Below are 21,988 nucleotides of genomic sequence, written 5' to 3'. Positions count from 1 at the left end.
AATGATTAGTCGAGACCCCTGGGGCTCCTAAATTTATTTACGCGTCGCCAATTGGTCCGACAAAGACAGCGTCTGCTCGCGGTCTGCGGCCCTGGGATTTATGCTAGGCGCGGGGATCTTTTGATAATTTATGCACTCGGGAATAATTTCTTGCCTCCCGGGGTGCCTCTGAATTGGTGCACCGACCAACCTGGAATCCCCCTAAATATATATATATGTATAATATGTATATCGGTAACCGCGTATATATACTTATAACTTCCGCGTTTTCTTTCACCTCGGAAAAAAATCTCGTTCCCCGCTACACGCTGCGTGCATCTACCTGATCACCTGATCTGCAGCTAAATTCTATCGTGCCGGAGATTAATATTTTTTCATCTTACCTGCACGCGTCGCATATTTCGAGTTATGTGCGTGTTAATACCCACACTTCTGTATGGGTGCGCTAAGTAGTATACATATACATATGTATATCGGTATATGTATATGTACCTACATACCTGCATGTGTTAGGCACCGGGTCTGCAGCTTACTCTACCGATTTGGTATTCACCGGACGTAGTAGGTATAACGATGCGCCGGTGCATCAGCGGATCCCCACGATCGGTCATCCTTTTCCCTCCCTCTATTCCTCCTCGATTCTCGTTCTAATTGCAACCGCTTTTCTCGCTTCATTGAATCCAGCCATCGGCGTTTTTCGCATATATGCCACATCGGAAGTGGAACTCTAAACTGAAACATCTGATATACTTATGTGTACACGCACTACCGTACCTACGTTATTTTTACGTCGTGGTATGGGACATGAAAATCTTGATGAATTAATCATGTTGGAGGACGAATAAAGCGGAACGACGAGAAGAAAAAAAAAGGAAGTATAAAAACGAAGTAGCTCAGCATTATGCAAGAGGAGAACGAGAACGATTTCTTACTAAAAACTGGGATACTGGCATGGTTGGTTGACTGCTGCTGCAAGTTGAACAGTCGAGTTGGCAGGCGTTATAGGTCGCCAGCTCTTGAGTTTCAATTAGCATTTACATCTCAAAGGCACCCAGGCATAACGTCTCTTTCTATTCCTTACACTCTGCCGCTATATAGAGCTAACCACCCGCCAAGTAATCATAGCCACAGCTTCAAACAGAAACATTGTTTGTGCAGATTCTTCCTTTGCGGTTTGATGAGTTATTAATAGAGCCGTGTGCTTTATATGAGCAATGAAATGCGTCAGAAGAATATAAAAAAAATATCTTGAAATTATTTCCCGGCAATTCCTTCGGATCAAACGATTCGCCATATTTTTCTCTCATTTCAAACCAATTCGAATATTTTCCGATTGGTTTGACTCGCGCATTTCCGTTTGTCGGAATGACGTGCGGTAAAATTAGAAAAGATTGCATCCGTTGCAAACAGCGTGGGTATGTAGAATCGTTGAAAATTTAAACCAGATTAGAATAGGGCTGTCTCAAAATACATCAAATATATCTGCGAAAGTGAAAACATATTTTCGGTTCGAACAGTGAGTTTTTTTTAGGATAAGTTTCGCTCGTGTCAGAGAAGGTATTACGCAGACGTCGCGAGACACTGGCTGAGTTATTCGTCTCTGAAAAGAATGAATAACGCTAGGGTTGGCACACCAAGATAAAGGGTACAAAATGGCGGTTGTTAGGGTCGTGTCTTTGTTTTACTAATTTCTTATTAGCGCTAAGCTTCGCCCGTAACCCAGTTGGGGCGTGCTGCTCTTATAACGATCTACCATCCCCTCCTTGTTCTCTCCAGTCCTTAGCCCTTCCCGCACAGCCTCATCTACACCCCGGCAGCACAGCTCTCAGAACGCCTAGCTCTTATTCACAGCGTACACATATACGAACTGAGCAGGGATGAAAACGGGGTGGTATAGGTTGGGATCCGATGAGACGGGATGAAAGGGGATGAGGGACACCGGTCCTTCTATCGCCATCGAAGCAGCCATCTCTCCTATCTCTCATAGAGAGATTATCCCAAAACGCATAAATTATCAAAGGGCGAAAGGACTCCTAGCACGGAAACCTCTCATTGTCGGCGTTAGCGGTAAACAAGATATAATACCTGAAAGCACGTGCGTTCGATACCAACGTCACATTTCGTCGACCTTCCAAGTGTTACAGTCACTCTCGCCGAACCCATTAGCGATCGCAAATCAGTGCTGCTATACCGCTACATTGCTCGTAATTTACAACGCGGTCAGTTGATGAAAAATAAAATCGAAAATTATCGAAAAAGATAAATTTCATAAGCTATGATATCATCGTTCAATCGTTCTGAATTCGGAAGTTTGAAATCAGTGCCGGAATAGAATGATGGTAATCTCTAAAAATCCTGCAAAGTACACCACAATTTGTTGGAGAATTTCTATTGCGATCATCGTCGCATTTTCAACCCTCGTTTTTCTCAGTATGCAATTACACACAGTAAATGTATGTAGGTGGTAGGTACCGACCCTTGCAAGTCATAAGTCTGCCCCATCGTAACGACCTGTATTATAATCCGAGAACGTATTACACATTAAAAACCTGCAGCAACGACACAAATACACTACACTACATACCTATATACATAATATTATATAAAATCCCTCCGTCTAGGATCGGTTAATATACATAACTTAATATACCAACCCATAGATAATATTGTCACACATTTCCATGAAGCATTATACTCTATACCTGTGTACTTAATTTGAAACGTGTACCCATCTTGTTACAGAATCTTGGTGCGATCAGCTGTCATCTCTCGATGAAATGTGTAACTCGATTTCGTCGGACGAGAGTTTAATTTCCATGTTTCGATTAGACGCGAAACCAATTGCTTGTCCATTTACGGGACCACCTTTCACCTTCAGCTACAGTCGAGGATATGAGGAATGTACGACTCCTCCTAGCCACGCGGAAAGTTGCACCGACGAGAGCAAACTTCTTCTCAAGTATCAGGCATGCCCGGACATTTCGGGGACGGAAAGTAACAGTGAGTACATTTCATACCTATACATGAAATAACGTGTCGAATGGATTTTATATCAACGCACTTTTTTACATATGTTGTGCGGCACAAAATGGTTGTGGGGCGGGGGGGGGGGAGGGTGGTCTAGGTGCGAGGTCTCACTTTGCGAGGCACTTTAACGTATTTAACGACGGTTGAGCAAAAACCGCCGTTCCATTTTTTTTTATATTTATTTATTTTTATTATCCCTCGTTCCCCACCTAACCGCCTCGTGAAGTACACTTTCTTATGCCCTCTTGACGCCGAGATAAAAGTTCTAAAGTAGTCGATAAAAATGAAACGGTCTTAAAATCAAGTTTTGCGCAAACACAATTCTATTGTGACGGACTTTAAGAACCTCAGAAAACACGGGAAAGGTGCTCGTCTCGCCTCATCGTATACTTTATAAACGTATTATATACATACATATATACTGCGCACCTTATAGTATAGACTACGGATAACATCCTGTTTGTCGGAAGCCTGGCGCATTTGCCGCGCGTTTAATAAAACTCAACTTCTACTTGATACGGGTAGGTAGTTTTCCGAGGGAATTACGTTTCAGGTACTTTTCGGTGTGCTTTGACTAACACGGATCGTATATGCTATGTGGCCACGGCTGTGTAAAATCCCATGCGATATCACGCTGCATGCACGATTTTATACATCTTGGCGATGATGTACGACGGATACCCACACGTCCGAGATGTAGCCAACCTGCGCAACGTTAACGATCAACAAAAAACTGCTGCTGTTTTTTACGAACCAAATCAAACGTCTCTAAAATTTTACGTTACACAACGGCGTACGCTTATAATATACTCGGGCCCGAACCCACGATTATCACGGCCGCCAGTAGAAGTGTATAATGCGTGTATCATATTTTAATCATTTGTTTGACATTTATCAAACTTATACGCGGTAAGACGAGGAATAGAAGAGAAATTATCGCGGTCACGTATTGATTTTCTTTTCGTTTTTCGTTTTTCTTCTTTTATTCACAATGCGATGTAATATAACATAATGGATATTTAACGATCGATAATGCTCTCTTCCGCGAAGTAGGTACATTCAAATAACAACTTTGATATAGAATATAAAAATTATGTACGTGTAATATTTCTCGACGTTATTTTTCCTCACATCGCAATTCTTTGCAGCTGGCAACGAACGTAGTCTTTTTAAAAATGAAATGAAAACTTCACCGGATTTTGACGATGGAAGTCCATCTTTTTTTATATGCCGTATGCGCAGCTAATCGGAAATACGATACGGACATCATAAATAATAGCATTTTTCGTCACTCGTATCAGAACTATGGGACATATACCGACACACATATAACTGTAGAACATAACTTCGCATCGCGATGGAATGAGCAGCGAAAAAATTTTGCGACTTTCGTGCGGTACGGGACTATACGAATATAAAAGTTATCTCATGCAAGGCACGGAGTTCGTAAACATCGATGTACTGTATAAACATAGGTATACTACTGCAGCGTGCTTTTTTATATGCGTTTGTTACGGGCAAAGGTGCATATTTTCGATCAATGATTCGTCTATATGGATCAATTTGAAAACCCTTCCGCGACTCTTATAACGAATATCTTTTTTATGTGTTTCAAAAAATTTGTTTCACGTTTATTCCTCTTTCTTAAAATTTTTTCCGGATGTAACAACGCTGGTGATTTCTTTCGATTATTACATATATCCTAGTACTAGCTAGTATGTGTCTACCTCCCTATTTCAAATAACCGCAAACCGAGTATTATTTTTATAGTATAAGTCGATAAATTGTGCGTGTCTGTGTCGCTACCTCCCCATTCATCATTGTAAACGTGCGGTGTGCGCGACGCCAAAGATTATTAATTGTAATGGCCACCTGTCTACTTCCGGTACAACCACATCGATCCACCAAATATATATATATATAAACTCTCCACCATGCAGTCTCATATAACCGGTTATGTTCTATTGCAGAACTAAAACTTTATAGGGCTCAAAGAGATAAAAATGAACCTTGATTACGATCGAAAATTACCGAGTGCTCATCTCGGCTGGCACTTTGAAATTTGTCAGAAATATATGTCAGTTGCGTACCATCAAATTCATTCCATAAATTTACCAACGGAAAACAAACGCGTATCATCGAAGCACTTTCATGTAATTAGTGGAAATAACGAAACGTTAAACGCAGAGTTGTTAGAGAGATTCAGCAAATGTGTCTACACTTATACGTATGGATTAGGGATGTATGGCGAAAACCTAGAATCGTATCGATGCGCAATGCTTAAGCGGAAGGGAAAAGTACTCCGCGGGTGGGCAGGTTCAAAGCGATCTAGACGGTAGCCTTGGGGCTTCTACATAGCGGATTTCAAGTTGCGGATTGTGGCTTGATGAAACATTGAGCGGCAACCAACGATAGATACACATATATAGACAAAAAAATAGATGGACGGACGGACAGGGATATCCGGATAGACAGATCGACGGATGGATGGATGTACGTACAGACGCACAGATGGATCGAAACCATTAAACGGATTATAAAAGTAATTGAATTACTAGACTTTTATGACGCTACACAGGATTTTCTCCCGACAGGATTTTTAGCACAGATATCCGTTGCACCTCTCGTATATTAATAATAATAATATTATTATTATTTCGACATTTTTATTGCAATGCGGTATAGATGGACTGTATGCAACTTACGACGGCTAACATCATATCGGTGTATAGGTATATAATGTCATATTTAATGTGACAGAAAGTGTATAAAAAAAATCGTGACTTAGTTAATGACTTTTTTTTATATCTGTTTCAGTTGAAGAATTACAATGCATGGCAACCTGGAAGGATGGTAGAAATAAGTATTATTTAGTCGGGACGGTAAAAAACGTCAAGCGAAGCATCGCCGCATCTAACGAGGATACTTTCAGGTGATTAATGTGGTTTTGTATAACGTTTGAATAATTTTATCATTTCATCGACAGAATTCCTTTTTTATCCCTATGAGTAATAATTATTATGGATCTTTTTCGTTATTCCGAAGACCAAAACTCGACGAGGAACATTTAACCGTGGGTTTCCAGGGTCCTCGGAATAACGAAAAAGATCCAGTATTATATACATCATACGATGACTCAAGGCGACTTTAAAAGAAAGTAATCAGTATAAACGGTATGCTTATACGCGAAAAATGCTCAAGTGTATACCGGGGCGAAATATACTTCAAGTTAATCACATTGATGGGTATACTCTAATCAAGTTGATTTATTAAAAGTGTTAAATTCGCATATATGCAGCAAAGGATATACTCACAATCAGTGTATACTTAGATACTACTATCGAGACTATTATATGTATACATTGCGCTGCTTTCTCAACACTATACATGTATATGATTTATGCATGATTATATTAACGGAGGAATTGTGTTTGGTTTTGATTGGTACACGTGTATGTCTATGAAAATCAAATCATGTTCAATGACTTGGTTGTATTGCAAAATTTGTTATCCGAATAAGCTCGCAAACGGTCATTTCTAGTCCTGGCTTGATGATGCATCGAATTGTACTCAATCTTCTTTGAATTACATATTTCAGATGTTTCCTTTACGAGAAAACCTCACATCATTCGGGACACGTAGTTTACGAACTCGCTCAATCTGAAGATGCTACTTGTAACGGATTAACGTCCGTACCTGAAGGGTCGCGAACAATAAAATTAACTAAAGGTGAGTAAAATTTAATAATTATTCGAATGAAGATTGAATCAGAAAAATAAACCTGTGTTATAACTGAATAGAGTGATTACACGCATGTGTAACTCCTTTCATTACAACTCATCCATTACTGTAATCAATCTCGGAGATGACTGTTGAATAGTTCATTGCACAAACAATACCGTACAAAACACTTGCAAAAATATCATTCAATTATCCTCTGAGATAAACTTTATTTATTGCCTTTAATTACTTGCATCGTAATACAAAAGCTGGGATCAAAGATTGCACTCATACGAGCTTAATGAATAGACCATCCCTCTCACTATATGTATAATGCCCCAGTAAAGTGAGAGTAAGTGACCAATGAAAGTTTGTATGTATTCGAAGGAACCTGAAGTTCTATCATGATTGGAACAATAATAATTGTCAACAGAAGACAAGTTTTCCACCGGATAATCAATTGTTTAGACATGCATCCCATATTACCCTTTTATTTATAGCGGACAAGGAACATAATCGGTGCAAATATCCATCGTGGGTGACTCAACATCACGACTGGCATTCGTTAGATGGATCTAAAACTTACCACTTTACCACAAGAAATGCCACATTAAAAGTTACGGCGGAGGATAACACCGATGACAGTTTTCATGAAGAAAAAATTGTCTGTCATAATTTGGAGAAACTATATCCAAACGACAACATGTTAGGACATACCGTCAAGCTGGTTGCTCACGTTACCAGTGGATGGTGAGCATCGCAATTTATTGAAGCCTGAATTTATTCAATATAACCACCGTTCATTTTCGTGTTACAGCGACAGCGGATACGTTTGTATGATTTTCCACAAAAGAGACGGTCATATTATCGAACTTCAGCAATCTGGTAAGCACAGGGGTATTTTGAAATATAATACACATATAATTCAGAGGCTTGACCTCATTCTGACTTTCCATCACGCTAATCATCCCTTTTCCAGACACTAAGGCCATCATGCCAGGAGAAGCATGCGAATATTCAGACCCGTCGAGAATGCCTTACACAACTTTAATAAGTGAGTATATTTCAATTTATTATGACTCCAGTTCCGTACGGTGCTGTTATAGATGAATCAGATAGGAAGAGTTTTTGCAAATTTATCCCAAGACCGGTTGAATTTAATGACAGTGAATCCACTGGGCCGTGACTTTGTTTCTCGCGAATCAGTCACGCTTATGATCATCAACATTCATGGCGATAAGACCAATAAATATTGACAGATAACGCCTGACACGTTTATTCATGTATGCATATCTAATTGTTGCAGCTTCAACACTTCATCAAAGAAAATGTCCACACGCGGGTAGATACACTATCGTTGATTTCATGTTATCTGACATGCCACGACGACAGAGACGATCCATGAAACCGCTACGCACAGCCGAAAAACGAACCTGGCAAGACGACGGAGAGGACGATGATTGTAGAAATGGTGCTGTTGAAATAGGTTGCAGCTCGACTGGCCAAAATGAAATGACAATTGATAATTCCTGCGATAGAGAAGAAGATGGTGAGTTACTGCTAAAAAACTTCGTAACCATATGTCTCATCAGTTTATATATCACGTACGAGATCTGTCACTTCTGTACTCTTTACGACATGAATCTTTGCCCTTTTAGCATATTCATGCCATGGTAGCTGGGAAGAAAATGGTACATGGTATACAATTGCGTCGCAAAGGAGCAGTAAACTAACCGCTGGTCTAGGCCGAGCGTATTGTTTTTCCATGCGTATGACCGATGTGCTATCAAAAGTACCAGGACGTGGAGGAGGTAGCAGTGGAGATCATCGGGAACAGGAGCTTCGGCTCTCGTCACGCTCTCTCACTTGTCAAAGAGAACTAGCTGATCAATGGACGTACCGTTTGGCCAGTCAAGGTATATATCCCTATACTTCGTTCATAGAGAAATGATAAATAATCAGAAGACATTATCATACTGATTATTATCATATTTTTGTTCAGGTGTCTGCGAAGATTTGACTAAAGCGGCATCCAGCACCGCCTCTTCATCATCTCTGTCGAGAGTCTCGTTGGTTTTGTCGGCTGGAGCAGCTGTACTTTGTACTTTACTTTCGAGGTGATGTGCTGTGACAACCCTAACTGTTCATCACTCTCACATCTGAACACAACTATTGAAAAGTAATGAATGACCTTGTGGATAGCTGCATTAAACGTTTAATCATAACGTTAAATATTCTTGAAAACCAGAAAAAAATGCATGTATTTGGTCGTGTGGTAAAAATCTGAAGTGAATCTAATCAAAATTATCCAAGGCATTTATAGTGAGATGATATCGTGGATACATTTCTCGTATAAAATCGGATATACCGCGAGTTCTGCAGATAGATTGTCACTTGCTACAATTTACCAGCTTGTATATAAAGGTTGAATGTCTCAAATAACAAGTAAATCTTATCTATAAATACAGCAACCAATTTTTACTAGCCTGAAGACTCGGGATTAAATAAAAAAGAAACAAAAAATGATAAAAAGAAATCGGTGTGTATTTAATCACCAAGCCGCTGTAAATATGATCAGGGTATAAGTAATCAATATTTTAACTGGTTAATCGCGAGTGAAAATTGAACTAAGATTTAAGGTTTAACTATAAATTTAGTTACTAACTAAGTATGAAAAACGAAAGAACAATTTTTATTCTCTAGCTAGAAATAATAATTTAAAGAATGTATAAAGACTGTTATTCAAAATAAAAAAGTATATGCTGCCTATGGCATCTGGCTACTAGATTCAAGAATTGGTGCGTACGGTCTTTGAAAAAAATGTTTCCTTCAAGATATTCTTGGAGAACTAAGTTTCTACAATTGCCTGCTAAGCTCAATGGCTTAGAAGCAATGTTATACGTTCGCCATGTCTGTTTACGAATTTTGAAAAGTGTACTGTACTTATAAAATACGCTGCTTTAGGTTCTTATCAGGGAGATGTTGAATATACATTGCGACAGACTGTTTTCGATTAACAATACTCGTTATATGTATGTATTTTTGATATTCTTACGTGCAATGAGTAGTTTCCCCAGTTGTTTTTCTTTTCAATAACTGATCACACAGCGCCCCTTAAAACGGAAACAATAATGTACATACATAGTTCTAGTTCTATACACCGTTTACTGCGGCAACGTTCGTCAAAGTGCGAGCGCCGAGAAATTTTGGGAACGCGTTATATTCAATGCCTCTGTGATGTATTGTATAAATCCAAGCAGCGCAGCCAAAAATGTTGATGTTACATTAGCCCTAAACTATTTTTTTTCAACATGAATTGTACATTTTCTGGTATTACTCTGTATTTCGATATTCTCAGTTCACACCCGTTGTCGTTCTTACGATTACGAAAAACTATAGCTCTATTCGTAAATACAACTTTTTATATCTTTGAATCATTTTCACTCAAATTTAATGAATATCTATATTATGATTAAATGTTTCTGTGAGAAAATTATTTGAAAAATTCAAGTTGAGAATTTCGAAACGCAGGTGTCATATAAAATAAAAAACGGAATGTATAATTCTAATTATTAAATAGTATGAAAGAAAAAAACAAATAAACAACAACAAAAATAGAAGATTGGATTCAGCAAGGAACAAAGTGTTGAAAAGTGTATAAAGTGCCACTGGAAGACGCTCCTGAAAAAGTGATTAACTAATTAATAATTAAAAATTAAACTAAACAAAAAGTATATATATACATTCATATATATATATATTTATATATATATATTTTCGTTTATCACTGTGATGATTACATAATTTTAGCAAATAAGATGGTTTGAGTGTTGTTTTTCTTGCCACTGTATAGTATTGAATAATTATTCATTTTGGGGCTTTTGAAAATTGTGTGGGCTTCAGCTTGCCTACCTTATTACTTTGAAAATTATTATGTAACTAAAGGACTATGTATTATAATATCGTATACCTAAGATGTAAGAAACTCTGAAGCTAACGTCTAGTTATAAGCAGGTTTAATCTAGTTTTGAATTTTTGCGTAACTTAAAGTTCTGATTTCATTTTATGTTTGCGCAATTTATTAAATGAACGTTTATTTATTCCGCCAGGGTAACAAAATCTAACTACTATTCTCCGAGATAGAGTTTGATATCCGCGACTCACGATTTCTGATTTATGACGACTGAATGTTGATTCCATTTCCTGATCTGTGCATTTATATATCTTTTGTAATAACGACATTAATTTGTGACAAATATTTGATAAATTTTTCATCTGCTCTTTCTAGGCGTTAACTGTTTAATTAACTAGTTTATTACACGGTACCACTGTAAGTGCCAGTCAACGCTGACTGCCACAAAATGAGCTAGCATCATGTGTAATGTTTATTATTATATTTTGAATACGAAATATATATTGAAAAAAAGACTGAGTTTCTTTTTGTCTTTGCAGAGTGAATAGGTGAGATTACTGAAATGGACTACATCAACTTCTTTCGGACTGTTTGACGCATGTAGACTTGGTCTCCTCCCGATTTCATCATTCCGGACGCTACGCGATTGGACGTACGCCTGTATAACATGTAAACTCATTCGAATCCCCGGATTTTCAGCCTTTAGGGAGGGATATTTGATACATAGGTATGTCAAAGGAACTTATTTCGTTCGGCTCTGGAATATTCAGAGTCCAGCGATTGGTCGAACGCACATAAAAGTGTAAGCTCATGCTATTCGCAAATTGTTTAACCATTAGGAATCTCGGATTTACAATGTATGCAAGGGTAGACGTCCAAGGATGACGGCGAACGCCAATAAGAATCTAAACTCATTCAATTCCTAGAATTTTCAGCCTTTGGAGAGGGATATTTGATACATATGTCATGGGAACTTATTTCATTCGACTACAGAAATATTTGGATTCCAGTGATTGGTCGAACGCACATAAAAGTATAAGCTCATGCTATTCGCAAATTGTTTAACCATTAGGAATCTCGGATTTACAATGTATGCAAGGGTAGACGTCCAAGGATGACGGCGAACGCCAATAAGAATCTAAACTCATTCAATTCCTAGAATTTTCAGCCTTTGGAGAGGGATATTTGATACATATGTCGAAGGAACTTATTTCATTCGACTCCAGAAATATTTGGTTTCCAGTGATTAGTCGAACGCACATAAAAATCTAAGCTCATTCTATTCGCAAATTGTTTAGCCATTAGGGATCTCCGATTTACAATGTATGCAAGGGTAGACGTCCAACGATTGGACGGCGAACGCCAATAAGAATCTAAACTCATTCAATTCCTAGAATTTTCAGCCTTTGGAGAGGGATATTTGATACATATGTCGAAGGAACTTATTTCATTCGACTCCAGAAATATTTGGATTCCAGTGATTGGTCGAACGCACATAAAAGTATAAGCTCATTCTATTCGCAAATTGTTTAGCCATTAGGAATCTCCGATTTACAATGTATGCAAGGGTAGACGTCCAACGAGGGACGGCGAACGCCAATAAGAATCTAAACTCATTCAATTCCTAGAATTTTCAGCCTTTGGAGAGGGATATTTGATACATATGTCATGGGAACTTATTTCATTCGACTACAGAAATATTTGGATTCCAGTGATTGGTCGAACGCACATAAAAGTATAAGCTCATGCTATTCGCAAATTGTTTAACCATTAGGAATCTCGGATTTACAATGTATGCAAGGGTAGACGTCCAAGGATGACGGCGAACGCCAATAAGAATCTAAACTCATTCAATTCCTAGAATTTTCAGCCTTTGGAGAGGGATATTTGATACATATGTCGAAGGAACTTATTTCATTCGACTACAGAAATATTTGGAGTCCAGCGATTGGTCAAACGCAGATAAAGATACAAGCTCATTCTATTCGCAAATTGTTTAACCATTAGGAATCTCGGATTTACAATGTATGCAAGGGTAGACGTCCAGCGATTGAAGGGCGAACGCCAATAAGAATCTAAACTCATTCATTTCTCAGAATTTTCTGCTTTTAGGGTGGGATCTTTGATACATATGCCAAAGGAAATTATTTCGTTCGACTAAAGAATAAAAATTCCTTAATCTAGATAGGATTTTCCGACTTTCGTATATTTAATTTTTTACGTTGTCGAAGATTAAATCTTAAAAATATAAAGGCCATAGTCTTTGAGCCTTTTCAATTTTGTCTTGGCAGAAATCAGTCAACACTCGACTTGTACGGGGTAATCTCATGTATCATTAGGTATTTTGAACTCAGCATTCCTTAATTTTCGCTTTGAAATGCGGTGATTGTAATAATTGAGATATTTCTAAGAATATCTTGCTTCGTGTTTGCGAAGTCTAATACATTCGGAAACAGTCGCCCAGATTCGTCCACGCTCAACACCAGGACTATTAGGGAAATTCATTATGTGCTCCAACAATTGCAGCATAATCGGCTTGGTTCTTGCGGTTGAAAATCGAGAACGTTTGTGTTTCTAGCTCCTCAGTCCTCAACGTTGTGACTGGGAAGCCAGAGTAGGGGGAAACCCTTGAATACTGTTGAAGATAAGACTAGTTGTAGCGCCACCATTAAGTCTGGTATAGTACTTTATGTGAATGATTTGTGCCAAGAGAACGCAACTATCTACCAACATACATACACGGGGTGCAATTTCCCTATCTTCTAGTCTTCTACTACCATTGATGTAGAACAGTCATTCGGAAGTGATTGGATAACCTAGTATGTCACCTTTGATTTGACTCATACTGTTGTCATTCTTTACTACAGCGAAGACTTCCAAAAGATTGGCAGGAACCGTTTTCGTTCCAGTTTATTATCTTTTGATCGACATAGGTCAAACAACAAACTTTTCACATTCTGCCGAGTTACTGCACCTGAATAGTTCTTTAATTTTTCTTACCATTTGTGATCTATAACATTAGTCATACGGTCACTGACGATGTGTCAAATGAAGTGACAATATCAATCAATCGTAAGTAATCAGTGTTTCAAGTTTAATTTTTGACTCTTAAAATTTATCGTATTACCAGCAAACTGATTACTTACATATTTCACAAATATTGATTAATTACCTACAGCTACCAGTATGGATGTCTTGAATAAGCTTCGAAACACAGTGAGCAATACCATAAGCAATACTGTTAATAGTACAGCGTATGGTCTTTCGCAGCTATCTAGTGTCTTGCCGGGTAATCCTGTAACAAGAGAATTTGAAGCTACAGCCCACGTCGGAAGCGCTGGACCAGGACTGCTCTGGAAAGTCTATAGCGGATACAAAAAATCGACAAAGCAAGATGCAGCTATATTTGTATTTGAAAAGCGACAGCTTGATCGATGGTCAGGAAAATTAGAGCGTGAGGCTGTTCTGGATTCCTTGAGACGTGGTGTAACTCAAATAACGAAATTACGCCACCCCCAGGTGTTAATTGTGCAGCATCCACTAGAAGAATCACGCGATAGTTTAGCTTTTGCAACCGAACCTGTCTTTGCAAGTCTAGCTAATGCACTAGGACGTCTAGAAAATGTTTCTCAACCAATTCCACCATCTCTCAGAGAATATAAGTTACTCGATGTTGAAATTCGGTATGGGTTGATGCAGCTTGGTGAGGGCATAGCCTTTCTTCACACTGACGTCAAGCTCTTGCACAGAAATATTTGCCCCGAGTCTATCGTTATTAATAGCAATGGAGCATGGAAAATATTTGGATTTGACTTCTGTGCAATAAATCAGAGCCCAAATGATAAACTGGTAAATTATGGCTGTTTTCTAGACACATTTGTAAACTTTTTAGATACTGTTGGCCCCATATCACGAATTTTGCAATCCATTACAATATCCAAGGAACTACATTTCTAATCATTGCAGCCATCATGGACATATACTGATTATGACCCAACGATACCAAGCGTAGCCCAGCCATCATTAGACTACTTAGCTCCAGAATGTGCGATTGCTGGTAGCTGTGGACCGGCTAGTGATATATTTTCATTGGGAATGCTAGTGTATATGTTGAATTCACCTGGAAATCGCCCACTGAATGAATGTCACAGCGATCCAGCCAAATGTAGACGTTTTTTGGGGGACTTGAAAAATTGCCTCACTCCATCGAAACTGAGTGCTATTCCTGAAGGTCTGAGAGATATCACAAAACTTATGCTAAGTAATAACCCGGAATTAAGACCAGATGCTCATCAGTTCATCAAAGTAAGTTTTTCATGTAAATGTTACTAAGCTAATCAGCTTCATAACAAATCCTCTTTAAATATTAGATCGATTACTTCACTGATATTGGAGTCAGAACATTGAATTACTTGGACAAGCTCTTTCAATGGGACAATCTACAAAAATCACAATTTTACAAAGGATTACCAAAAGTTATACAGCAACTTCCACACAGGGTAGCCTTGCACCGAGTATTACCTGCTCTTTACAAGGAATTTGTTAATGCTCCAATGGTACCCTTTGTTCTGCCAAGTGTATTACAAGTCTCTGAAAATGGAACTCCAGAAGAATTCAGAACGCATATTCTGCCCAATTTGAGACCTGTTTTGGCACTGGAGGATCCTCCACAAGTTTGTGAATAATTCGGACTGAAATAAATCATGATAGTTATGTAGCCCATTTAGAAATTTCCACAAGTTTTGTAATCGTTTTTTTAGATCAGCTTGGTTTTACTACAGCGTGTGGATTTACTATTGAAACTTTGTCCTGCCGATGCAATCAGAAATGATATCTTGCCTCTTCTAACTCGAGCGCTTGATTCCGACTGGGAACAGACGCAAGAGCTTTGTCTTGCAGCACTTCCCTCTATAGCGAATTTGATAGATGGACCTTCCATGAAAAACGCCATTCTACCACGAGTAAAGAGATTGTGTTTAGCAAAAAAAAGTGGCACTGGTAGTTTGGGTATAAGAGTAAATTGTCTCTTATGCCTTGCTAAAATGTTGGATCACTTGGACAAGTGGTTGATTCTAGATCAAATTCTGCCATTTCTTCAAGAAGTTCCTCATTCTGGTGAACCTGCAGTTCTCATGGCGATTATAGGTGAGCAGCTTATGCATCGTTTCACGAAAATTCTGAAACACAGCAATATCAGCTTCTTCCGATTATGCAATGTATTTTCTGTAGGTATTTATAAACTGGTACTGACGCATAGTAAGTTGGGCATGACTAAAGAAATGCTAGCAACGAAAGTCCTGCCCTTTTTGCTACCATTCTGCGTTGAACCAGGACTTAGCCCATCACAATTTGAAACACTCGCCTCGCTTGTGGGGGATATGGTAACACGAGTTACTTCAGAGCATCGCGAAGCTTTGCACCAACTCGATGCCGTAAGACGAGAAGCACAACAGTTTGACCAAGCTTTAGCCCAAACTGGGAAGCCGACCACTATAGATCTTGACAACGCTTTCTCTGGAATCGAACTGGCAGCACCGCCCACTGCAGTTAGAACAAACAATGACACAAAGATCCTTACACTCCAAGAAAAACAAAAGTAAGTTGTCAATTAATGCTACACAAACTGTTACAAAATGTGTCTCTTCTAGAGCAATGTTGTATTTGCACTAAAGTTTTTCCTAACTATTTCAAAATTAATAAAATTATGATTTCAGACTAGCACAGCAACAGGAGGCTCACCATAGACTTCAATCTCAGGCTCCCATGGCACCCAAACTAATTTCTCAGCCTGTAAAGCCTACGCCGAAAGACCTGACAGATACGCTATTGCAAAATAATTTGAACCAGTTAAACAAACCTTTACCCAAATCAATGAGTTCAGAATGTGCATCCTGGTCGAATACGCGCACATTAAATAATATGCAGAACCAAATGGGGACTGGAATGACTAACAGTCAAACACAGTGGGGTGGCTTAGCAATCACAGCTGGACCGCCATCTGATCAGTATTCTGCATCAGGTTGGGGAACGAATGGCTTGAACTCCAATATGAATTGGGGATCTCAGCAATCCACTCCAAATTGGAATCAGACTAGAGCTACCCAAAATGTTGGCCAGAATTGGAGTGCATCTGGAAACTCTGGGATAAAACCACAGTGGAGACCTGAGGGAACGATACAGGGCATGTCGCAGCCCCTGGTATCGCCGTCACAGGCTACACCAAATTTAACCACTCAAGACATCATGGATCTACTTAGCTAGTATAAACCACCTGTTAGATAAAATTTCAGATCTGGCATAACTGGGACAAAGTGATACCTGGAAATTGCTTGGGCGGAACTAGTCTATGAAATTCATGACTGGCACAAAAAAGCTTGATAAGACACTTCAAATGTAATAGGGGTATGTTAACTTTGATGTTGAAGACTATGTTTCGTGCGTTTTCTTTTTAACAGAAAATGCGGCGAAAAGAGTTGAAAAAATCTGATGCATTAGGTGAAAGTCTTTATGCTTTCGGCTTGGATGGATCTCGTATTGTCCGCGTCCTGGAGGAGTGGAAGGGTCAAAGAATCGTATCATAATGTATCGTACTGATTGTTATTCCATATTTGATGAATATCTTATGCGACACAAAAGATTGAGTCGTATCCACCAGAATAATTATTCCAGTAAATTTGTCTATCTTATTATAAGATTATTGTATCGCTAGTTGATTCGAAAGTAATTGTGTCTCGAACCTCACAAATCTTCATATCAAGCACACACAGCATGAATTCATTGTATAAACTAATCAATTATGTCCAATTATAGCAGGGGTGAAAAGGCCATTACAAAAACTTAGCGAAAAACTGAATTTAATGAACAAAACATTTTAATAACGTTGTTTCTGAATCTATTATACCCATTTATGTTTAGCTTCTATTATATCCATTCATCAATTTTTACTGTTGCATATCCATGATCATCAGTTCATTTTGCGGAATAGATTTTTTCTGCGCCATGTAGTAATAAAGTGATTTATAGCAGGTGATATATTTCAATAACATCGCTTTTTTAACATGAAAATTGGAAATATTTAACAAACCTAGATTAAATAAGTTATCCATACCTTTTAAGATAAATTATTTTTCAACCTTATTAGAAACGTAACTAAAAAAAAATTGAGTATATGGCAAACCTACATAGACATGAGTACCCTGTTTCAATAATAGATGGCTCCCAAATGTCTTTGGCAATCCTTTCAGTCATTCATAATTAATAGATCAGTACGCAAATGTTAATAACCGTTGACAATATAATCATTCCTTTGCGCTCACAGATTGATACAGATCAGACTATCACGTTTTGCGAATTACATTAAATCGCATGTTGTTCGCGATCACCGCCCATGAATCACATTTGGCGTTGACTGAAGATTAGTACCAATAACAATTAGTACCAATCATCAATCAACGCATTTGGTGATGCAAAAACAAAGGGATGCAGCTGAAACGAACTCGAATAATTAGTTTTGAGACGGCTCGTTTCAGTAATTTTGAGGTGACATTATTAAGCTCGATTATAGTCATGCTTGTTACTGGGGTTTTCTTAGAAAAATTGTCGGTTTCTATACAATTGTAAACGATTTGAGAAATATACATAATACATTGCATTCCTTCTTTCTTAAATATCAGAAGACGATAATGACTAATACATTCGCATAAATATCCATTCAATCGGAACTCGTATCGTCTCAAGCACCTACGATTGGATTAAGGATCCAGTAACTACCTCCCATTAGTTGTGTTATTGCCACAATTTGCAGACAGAGGGGGAAACCTGGAACCAGAGAACACACACGCTGATTTAATAAAATCTGAAGTACTTTCCATTCTTACACTGCTCTCGCCGAAGACGAACACATATTCAAGCTACGTTTCGTTCTGTTAACAGGCATGAAACATGTCGTCGTTTCTTACTTTTAACAAAAATGAGCAGTAACAAAATAAATCCGACGATCATGCTCAACGCTGTATGAGCCCTATTGGCACCTGTGGGCCCAAGCAAATCTCGGAGCACACTTTCTTGACCAACTGCGCATCCCATAATGCTAACTCCTCCAAAAAAACTCCACATCAAGGACCAAGCGTAGTCTGTACTGAAAGCCAGGCCTGTTATAATAAAAAGAAGAGAAATTGTTTACAACAGAATTGAATTTCAGTAACCTTGTACGAAAATATTCTTGGTATAACATGCACATGCATTCATAACTTACCTAATAAAGCCGCTGCTCCAAGCCAGCACATGCAGCCAAAATAAATGCTTCGGCATCGTGCGGTCCTCGGGCTCCAGTAGGACATGATTCCAGGCAACAACATTCCAAGGCCAATAACCGTGGTCAACGTAACACATTGACCGAGAGCATTGACCCCTTGTTTATCTTCAGTGAGTATCAATGATGGGGAGAGTACAAAAAAGGAGATCATGGACGCTTTTGTACCAAACCAAGCTGGAACGACACTCCAGAACTTGATTAAAAGTAGCATTCGGAATTCCTCAGTCCAAGAGCTTGCGACCCGTCCGATAGGCGTCACAAATAGGTTGATATCATCCGCTGGTTCATCATAAGCGTAAGAATTATTTTCTTCGCTGAAAAGTGTGGGAGGACCTTCTCGCGTTATCTCCGCGTCTTCGTAAGAAGCGCGTCTTTGAATTACTTCAGGGTTTGGAGAGGTCGTCGTGACGTCGGAAATATCCCGAATATTCAGTTCGTTATCCTCTTCGGAAATAAGTAAACTGTAGGGCATCGTTCTCTTGAGAACGGGAGCATCAAAAGTACAGGCTCCAAGAATGCCGGGTACAAGGACGGTGGCAAAAAGCAGGGTCCCCGTTCGAAGACCAGCGTTTTCCAATAACATGTAAGCATATGCGGGTACGATTGTTATGCCGAGGGAATTCGCTATGTGCTTCATGGTCAGAACTAACGCTAGTCGAGTGCGAAAGTGTCGTCGAAGAAGATTCTCACTCTGCATAATTACCAAACTTGCACCTATTCCCATCACGCCGCCTGCACTCAGACGAAGTATAAGAGATCCGATTCCTTCCGTCGTAAGATACCCCGATGCAAGGACTCCGACGATAAGTAAAAACACCCCGATTAGACCCACTGCTCGTGGTACCGAGTCCATGTTCACTATTGTTCGACTCCATGGATCTGAATAGAGAAATGTATTCATAGTAAAAAAAAAAAAACGTTTTGTCTCATGGGTCTGCATTGCTCCACTTTTCCCTGCTATGGGAATAACAAGTATATGCACACACAGCTGTGCACCTTTGTACAGATAATGCATAATCCGAAACCGATAACAAGGCTATTTTTGGTAAACCCCAAATTTAAGAAAGGTGGTCGCAATTACCGGTTAAATTCCAGAAGGCGAGGAGTAATATCGGTGTAAGAGTGACGCTACCTTGCCAAAGGTGTATGTCAGGCTCAGCGTCGATGTGTACGTAACTCAGAACGACTCCGTAGATCGCCAGAACACTAGGTACGGTCATCTGTAAATCATCATCCCGTAGATATTGGTGAAATCTAGTCGGATGAGGTCGATCCGCATTTAATCTTTATTAAATATTAGTAAAACGTTGTGAAGTGATGACAAAAGTCAAATGATTTGAATCTACCTATGGTGATGTGATTTCTGTTCGTTATCATAACGTATTATTTATCCGATTATAGACTCTGCGGTATAAGATTACCAATTCGACTTTTGATGACGCTCAAGTGTTCTTTGTTATACTGTACTTCGTATTGAGTTACAAGCATCAATAATTAACATTCTTCTGGTTGAAATAAGTGTCAATGAATCCAAAATGGTAAGTATTATAAATTCCAAATTCGATTCAAATTTTTGGATTCTATTCAGTTTTTTTTTTCGTTAAACATATTTACGTTATTGCTGGTCCCCAGGTAGAATTTCCCGTCACGACCTGCCGATCTAATTATGGTCATTGTCCATTTTTTCTGCACACGCATTGTTTCCCTACCTTAATTGCAATGACTCCGACGAAAATCAACCAGGAATATCCGCCATCAGGAACGGTAGGTCCTAATTCCGGCATTGAGGTGATCACATTATCCAAATGTAAATGCCGAGTACGCGGCATTCTTTTGACACTATTTTACCACCTCCCCCCCAAAGTGATACCTGCGTTTGTTAGGATGAAATGACACTCCAAGAATTAAAAACTTGAGGTGATAGAGGATAATCAGCGCCATGTGGTGAGCTCGACAAAGTGAAGCGCGAGTTTGTATCTAATCTTCACGTAGATAGCTGATAGCGTCAGTTCAGCTGATGCAGAGAACGCAGGGAAATCGGTGACAACATGTTCGAGTTGCCCGATCGTACAGCTGTGGAGAGCAAACAACCTGCGATTGGAAGCGGGATATACGTCTTTTTCAAATCATAGCGATAAAACAGTTAGCTGAAGATACCTTAATCAAATTGCAATAATCAAATCACTGCTATGTAGACAATGACAGACACTTAGGGCAGGGATTTTATTTCATTTCCAACATTCGTATCTGAAAGATTCGAACTTTGTTAGAGTATTGGTGGCCCTAAAAAGGGCCGGTTCTGTGCTACTCGCTAGCAATTGTGATCTTATATCAACGGAATCTCAGGCACGTTCTCCGCGAATACGGCGAGCCAATTGAATGTCCTTTGGCATAATGGTGACGCGTTTCGCATGGATGGCACAAAGATTCGTGTCCTCGAAGAGACCGACGAGATACGCCTCGCTCGCTTCCTGAAGAGCCATGACCGCCGAGCTCTGGAAACGCAAGTCGGTCTTGAAGTCCTGGGCGATTTCACGGACGAGCCGCTGGAAAGGCAGCTTTCGGATCAGAAGTTCCGTACTCTTCTGGTAGCGACGAATTTCACGGAGTGCGACGGTACCCGGGCGATAACGGTGAGGTTTTTTGACTCCCCCTGTAGCCGGGGCACTCTTCCTGGCGGCCTTGGTGGCGAGCTGCTTCCTCGGTGCCTTTCCACCGGTAGACTTGCGGGCTGTCTGCTTGGTACGAGCCATCGTTCGAGAATGAACAGAATGCGAAGTATCGGGTTACTCTGAACTGCTCGCCTCGAGGGTTGGGGTGAGAGTGATGCCCCGGTGCGTCGTGGGTCCCTTTTTGTGCCCTTGGCAGCCCCTCTGCTGCGCGTCGATTGGTCGTTGGAAAATGGAGGGGATGCGGCCCTTGAAGGGATAAAGGCCGCGCGACGGACCGAAGAGGCATCAGTTGCATCGTCGCAGTTGCAGCGGTTACATTCGATTCGTACTTTACGGTTTCGC

At 39.5% G+C, this 21,988-nt stretch overlaps 4 protein-coding genes across 5 annotated transcripts in view; 2 read left to right on the top strand and 2 right to left on the bottom strand.

Moving 5' to 3' along the window:
* LOC105691407 overlaps positions 1-11,175 on the top strand; it is a 133,797-nt gene extending 122,622 nt beyond the window's left edge. Inside the window, exons 5-13 of the mRNA XM_012409861.3 lie at positions 2,743-3,000; positions 5,845-5,959; positions 6,626-6,756; positions 7,248-7,497; positions 7,565-7,632; positions 7,727-7,801; positions 8,054-8,296; positions 8,406-8,663; positions 8,750-11,175. Of these exons, the coding sequence (XP_012265284.2) occupies positions 2,743-3,000; positions 5,845-5,959; positions 6,626-6,756; positions 7,248-7,497; positions 7,565-7,632; positions 7,727-7,801; positions 8,054-8,296; positions 8,406-8,663; positions 8,750-8,868 (1,517 nt within the window). The 3' untranslated portion in view covers positions 8,869-11,175. The remainder of the gene's footprint in view (positions 1-2,742; positions 3,001-5,844; positions 5,960-6,625; positions 6,757-7,247; positions 7,498-7,564; positions 7,633-7,726; positions 7,802-8,053; positions 8,297-8,405; positions 8,664-8,749) is intronic.
* Positions 11,176-13,306: 2,131 nt separating this feature from the next.
* On the top strand, positions 13,307-18,311 carry LOC105691356 (SCY1-like protein 2). 2 transcript variants are annotated; one of them, XM_012409764.3, is made up of 7 exons: positions 13,307-13,728; positions 13,839-14,509; positions 14,627-14,965; positions 15,031-15,333; positions 15,421-15,805; positions 15,890-16,256; positions 16,375-18,311. In XM_012409764.3, exons 2-7 carry the CDS (start codon positions 13,847-13,849, stop codon positions 16,919-16,921), a joined length of 2,604 nt encoding a protein of 867 aa, XP_012265187.2. In that variant the 5' UTR covers positions 13,307-13,728; positions 13,839-13,846; the 3' UTR covers positions 16,922-18,311. The 2 variants fall into 2 exon arrangements, with proteins under 2 accessions (XP_012265187.2, XP_048513704.1); XM_048657747.1 differs by having other exon boundaries at positions 13,309-13,732.
* LOC105691323 lies at positions 17,244-20,939 on the bottom strand. The gene is made up of 5 exons (XM_012409724.3): positions 20,684-20,939; positions 20,056-20,194; positions 18,915-19,853; positions 18,619-18,810; positions 17,244-18,478 (listed from the first exon to the last, which is right to left on the bottom strand). Exons 1-5 carry the CDS (start codon positions 20,801-20,803, stop codon positions 18,393-18,395), a joined length of 1,476 nt encoding a protein of 491 aa, XP_012265147.2. The 5' UTR covers positions 20,804-20,939; the 3' UTR covers positions 17,244-18,392.
* Positions 20,940-21,305: 366 nt separating this feature from the next.
* LOC105691364 (histone H3) lies at positions 21,306-21,738 on the bottom strand. The gene has a single exon (XM_012409771.2). It carries the CDS (start codon positions 21,725-21,727, stop codon positions 21,317-21,319), a length of 411 nt encoding a protein of 136 aa, XP_012265194.1. The 5' UTR covers positions 21,728-21,738; the 3' UTR covers positions 21,306-21,316.
* Positions 21,739-21,988: the final 250 nt, after the last annotated feature.

This window comes from Athalia rosae, chromosome 1, assembly GCF_917208135.1.
Source record: "Athalia rosae chromosome 1, iyAthRosa1.1, whole genome shotgun sequence".
Taxonomy (NCBI): domain Eukaryota; kingdom Metazoa; phylum Arthropoda; class Insecta; order Hymenoptera; family Athaliidae; genus Athalia; species Athalia rosae.
Note: the sequence above shows the minus strand (reverse complement) of the source record. Positions and strands in the feature narration are given on the sequence as shown.